Source organism: Camelina sativa, chromosome 2 (assembly GCF_000633955.1).
Source record: "Camelina sativa cultivar DH55 chromosome 2, Cs, whole genome shotgun sequence".
Lineage (NCBI taxonomy): Eukaryota > Viridiplantae > Streptophyta > Magnoliopsida > Brassicales > Brassicaceae > Camelina > Camelina sativa.
Window position 1 is genome coordinate 25,299,135 of NC_025686.1, and position 5,525 is coordinate 25,304,659.

Consider the following 5,525-nt stretch of genomic DNA (forward strand, 5'->3'; position numbering starts at 1 on the left):
TTCATAGCAAAATCAAAGAGTGCATAGTGAGTTAAAAGCTTAACAGATAGAGAGATCAACAAACAATGTAACAATGTAACAATACCAATCAAATCACATTACAACCACTCAATCATGTTACTGAGTATCATCTTTGAACATTCAAAAACAAAACTGATAGATTAAAGAAATGAAAGCATTCTAATATAATATATCCCAAGAAAGGATTCTCAAATGTGCAAAAGCCACAAATCAATCTTTCAGAATTCTCAATACTGCAATATAGTAGTATTATACTAAACCGCAAAAATCCTCAAAAAAAAAAAAACCTTAAAATCACTCATTAGGAACATCAATGTCACCACTGTTGATCTCTTCCTGAAGATCCTTAGGATCTTTACCATCAACAGTACAACCAACAGACACACAAGTTCCCAAAATCTCCTTCACAGTTCCACTCAATTCCTTAGCAATAGATCTAGGCCTCATGATTTTAGCAATCTCAATCACATCATCAAACGAAATGTTCCCATTATGTTTAATGTTCTTCACCTTTTTCCTATCTCTCTCTGGCTCCTTTAACGCCTTGATTACCAAAGCCGCTGCTGAAGGAACCACTGTGACCTTAGCTTGACGGTTCTGGACCGTTAGCTTCACTGTGACTCTTAAGCCTTTCCATTCTTTAGCTGTCTCTTTTGCTATGTCTTCTCCTATCTTCTTTGGCGCGAGACCGAGTGGACCGATCTTTGGAGCGAGTGATGACGCTGCTCCGACCTCACCTCCGGTTACTCGGACGTAGACGTCAACGATCTGAGACGGGTCTAACTTCGGCGGCATTTTCTCGTAATCTTTTCTTTTTCACTCACTCTCAGTTTCTAGGGTTTCGTAGTGTGTTTATATGTAGTTAGGGTTTGATTTGAAATTACGAGTTTATCCCCCCAATACGGGTTTAATTTCCCGTAAACCGAAATTGAAAATAGAGTTGCAATTGGTTAAATCAAAACATTATGTTCACGTTTTATGTTTCGGTTCGGTCTGGTTCGAGAGATGTCTGTGAGATTTTTAGAAAGGGTTGATTTCGGAATATGAGTTTATTTGTCATTGGGCTAATTTTATCCAAAAACAAAAAAGTTAATGGACTCTTGTATTATTAAGTACGGCCTTGTAAGATCTGAAAGTCCAATGTTTCAGCCTTTCTCGAGGCTTTCCATTAACTAATAATAATGCCACAGGAAGAGAGTAGTAGACGACTTGCAATGGTTACCGCGTTGACGCAAAAAATATCAAGTTTCATCTATCGTATTTTGTGTTGGCTACACTAAATGGTAAACAAAATTGAGAAATAAGCTAAAGTTTACTAGTTTTGTCGTGTTCGTTAAGGTTGAAGTTGAATATTTTGATTAACTAGGCGATGATCATTAGCTTTGATGAAACACGTGTAAGCTCTAATCAATTATGTTAGAGATGTAAGTGTGCTTGTGAACCTTTAATGTAAAATTTCATTTAACAAGCGCATACAAACTTTGTGCTCCTCTCTAGTTTCCTCTCCACCTACCTAAAAAAAGCTAATCCAGTCTTATGTAATTGGTCAATTATGGCATGTACCGAATTTTACGTAAGTGGTTGGACCGGATATTATTATCAACTTTGAGATAAGGAATATACCAATACTGTGCATATGCTTCCGGATCAGTACATTGTGATTGAAGTTTTCAAAGAGGAATGGGTATATACATACATTACAATTTACACAAATAAATATGTATGGAGAGGTAAGAAAATTGATCGAAGTTCAAGGTATGAGAAAGATAATGTCAAAGACAGATAGATACTGGATAGTATTATATGTACCCATACAAGAGACAAAACCATTTAAGCCTTTCGTATACGTATTTGTATATTCAATTCAAAGATATTGCACAATGGTCACACTAATCTTCAAACCGTTTGTTTAAAAATATACCCATATATACTTACATATATTAATATACTATAGTGTTCAAGAATAATACTAATAAATTGTTTCGTAACCACTAGTCAGAAAAATGAGGTATGTAACTATAATAATCAAATTTTGATTATATGTGTGTTGACGACGTAGAAATCTTATGCCATTGATAACAGGTGTTAGACAACGAGCAATTCTATGATTTCGGTGTTCCAAAATCTAGAAATTTGTTACAGCCACAAAACTTTTTTTTTTCGTACAGTTACAAAAACTGTCGTGAATTTTCCTTCTAAGAAAAAAAAATTATGGAGTTTACATTTTAAAATTACAAAAACTCTTAAAACAATGGTCATCAAATTATTGGAACAATGGTTACAAATTTCGTTGCATCATTCTAAATTTATGCATGTCATCGCTGATCTTACATGGAGCAGCTGAATTATAGTAGTAAAAAATGGAGTAACATTAGCATCTAATCGATTAATCACTGAAAAAAGCTCAGCGTAATCAAATGTATATTAAAATAGCCCAATGATTCACCACTAACTTAAAAAATTGTATAAATCATATTCCCAACTTTTCCCCTGAGCCTTGTGACTGGTAGCTGTATCAATTTAAAAACAATTTTTAAGTTTTGTTCATTTATTATTATTGTGTTATATGGTTTCACCTCGTAACTTTCTGGAAAGGATAACATGATTGGACAAAGCATTTATTTTATTATAGTAGTTTCTTCGTAATAAAGTCACTTTATTATCATCATCATCGTCATCACTGTTACAGCGCAGTATTTTAACTTTTCCTTTTTTCAAATTATTTTTTAATACTCGGCTACTTAAATTTAAAAATAATATCTATGTGCCCACTATGTCGACATCTGAATGAAAAAACCGATAAATAATGCTTTTATCCGTTTTCTTAAACGATTTGATCGAAATCGGCTCTATACATATCTACTGTTTCTAACTAAGGTTTAAGGGAGAAATAAAATGACCATAATATATTCCAAAACACAAACTACTATTATAAAGAAAGCAAAAAAAAAAAAAAAAAAAAAAAAAAAAAAAAAAAAGAAAAAAAAAANGCAAAAAAAAAACAGTACACGTAAATACAAAAAGACAAACTATAGTAATTATTTTCATACAATGTGGAAAATGACGCGTAGCGTAATATTGACCGTATAATTTTTTATACTTTCCACGTTACAATCCTACTCCGTAACAAAAATGTATAAATTATTATTTAAAGCATACATAGATGTGGATAAACACACAAAAAAAAAAACCGCAAAAAAGGAAACTATTAATTAGAGCAAAACACATAACAAAGCAAAATAGGACCAAACCAAACAAACAACAAAGAGAGTTTCAAAGTTCAAACGAATCTCGTGGAACAACAACACACATACAAAACTCTCCCACTCGCATCGATGAGATATTATTATCATCGAGATGGTACGAGTCTGTCGCGCGTGAGAGAACATCTCGAGAGAGAGAAGAAAACGAAAGGACTAGTCCTGAAAATGCCAGCTGGCAAGATAGTAAAACGCGTTTAGATCAGATGAGTGGGTCCTACTATCACGTGGCATCCATCTAAAGATAAGTTGATACCACGTGTTTATTACGACACGTGTCCTGATCGTGTGAAGACTATCTAAGCTCTTTTGTCTTTCTCTTGGAACTGGGGAAAGGAGAAAGTGATGAAACCAACCCCACCCGACGAGAGTCACGACAAAAAACAAAATAAAATAACTTGAACCAAATTTTTCTGTATAGATATTTTTTTTAAGAGGTACGAGAAGAGAATCTATATTATCCATTAAAATTTTTCAAAAATATATTTTTTTTTATTAAGAGAAGTCAGGAAAAAACATCTATCTACATTTTTATTAGGCTTAAATTCAGATCATTACAAAAAAAAATTCTTGTCGACGAACTTCTTCTTAAGATTTTTATAGTCCTATTATTTTGTCGATTTATTTTTGATATAACAAACAAGTCGGTTTTCTTTTGTTTTTTGGTGAAAGCTACCTAAGATTCCCCTATTTTTGATATTTTTTTTTTGTGCCAGAAGAAACAAGAAACTTGCATCAGCATGATCAGGTAGTTTCAAAATACTAATTAAAAATATAAAAATGTTAAGTACAATAATATGTGTTACACAAATTTCTCGTGATAACCACTAGAGTAGCGTGTTTAACTCATAATTACTTATAGTAATATTAGTCACGACTTTAAACTACACAAGATTAGTCATTAAATTAATAATCTTGTTAGTGTGAACTGTGGAAGAATCTGTGCGGCTATATAATTTTTAGCTATCTGTATAATAAAGTAAGAAAGCCAGAGAGACTGAACTCTGAAAGACTTATTAACCATAATCAAAAACAAAATAGTCCAACATAAAACAATTAGTAGTTTAATACTAATACGGAATATGTTATAGGGAAGAGAAAATAAGAAAAAAGACCACGAGGGAAGGCAAAGCACGAGTGGTAAGCTTTGTGCAGAGTGTTTTCATTGGATATTGAAAGATATAAAATTATTAATAAAAGTTGTCCAAGTGTGGAACGGCTAAGTTATGATGTAATATCCTTTTCGACGGTTCTGGTTCCCCGCGCCGATCACACCGACCAACCTCGTAAGTTTCCAAACGGTCGAGAGAGCCTTATACTAGTAGTATATTAGTATTATATTCCATCATATTCTCCGTCCATGCAAAAATAATTTTAATCATTATTTTTTTTTTTTTGGTGTGAATCATTCTTATATATATACTTCTATTTCAAGTCTGCATTATCCTCAAATTTATAGAACATCCAATATTTTTACAATTATCAATATCATTAAAACTTTACTTTAAAAAACAACCTAGTATAAAACATAGTCCTTCAATTTCAAATTATATGTTATTTAAAGTTTCTCACATAATATTATTAAATTATATTAAACTTCTAGAAAATCATGTAGTCTTAATTATTACTAGAATTTTAATATACTATAAATCCATGTAATAAATGTTCATAGATCTAGCAAGCTATAAATTAAATCACAGTCAAAATAACTTGAACAATAAGTCTTTAATTTCGTTGATAAATTCATTCAACCATTCGATGCCATATAAATGGTATGATATTGACCCAAACATAGATATGATATTTCTTATGTTTAGGGATAGATTATATTTTTTTTTTCTATATTCATAACTATGTGAAATTAATAAATGCCATTATTTTGGATTCGTATATACTCATTAAAAATTCCTTTTGTGGATTTAGTGATAGATAGTGTAAATATATGGTAATATGAAACACCAAATACTAATAGATATTGTTGAAATTTACTAATTTAAAGTCTTGAATAATTCTTTTTTTGCGAGAGACAAAAGTTTTTTTGAAGAATATGCCAAACACGCCACATGTAAATATTCTTAGAAAATCCTTTTTGCATATTTTCGACACTTCATTAAAAATCCAAGGGTGATAACGTAATTTCAAAAACTGACGGAAACTGGAAGTTAAGGGTCCCTTATCCAATTTATCCAAAAAAACAAAGAAACCTCTTTTTTTTTTGTGTGTATAAAACCAAAGACTCCCTCA

General features: G+C 31.5%; 1 protein-coding gene across 1 annotated transcript; it reads right to left on the bottom strand.

Moving 5' to 3' along the window:
• On the bottom strand, positions 81-847 carry LOC104738131 (60S ribosomal protein L12-3). The gene has a single exon (XM_010458359.2). The coding sequence runs from the start codon at positions 814-816 to the stop codon at positions 316-318; it is 501 nt and encodes a 166-aa protein (XP_010456661.1). The 5' UTR covers positions 817-847; the 3' UTR covers positions 81-315.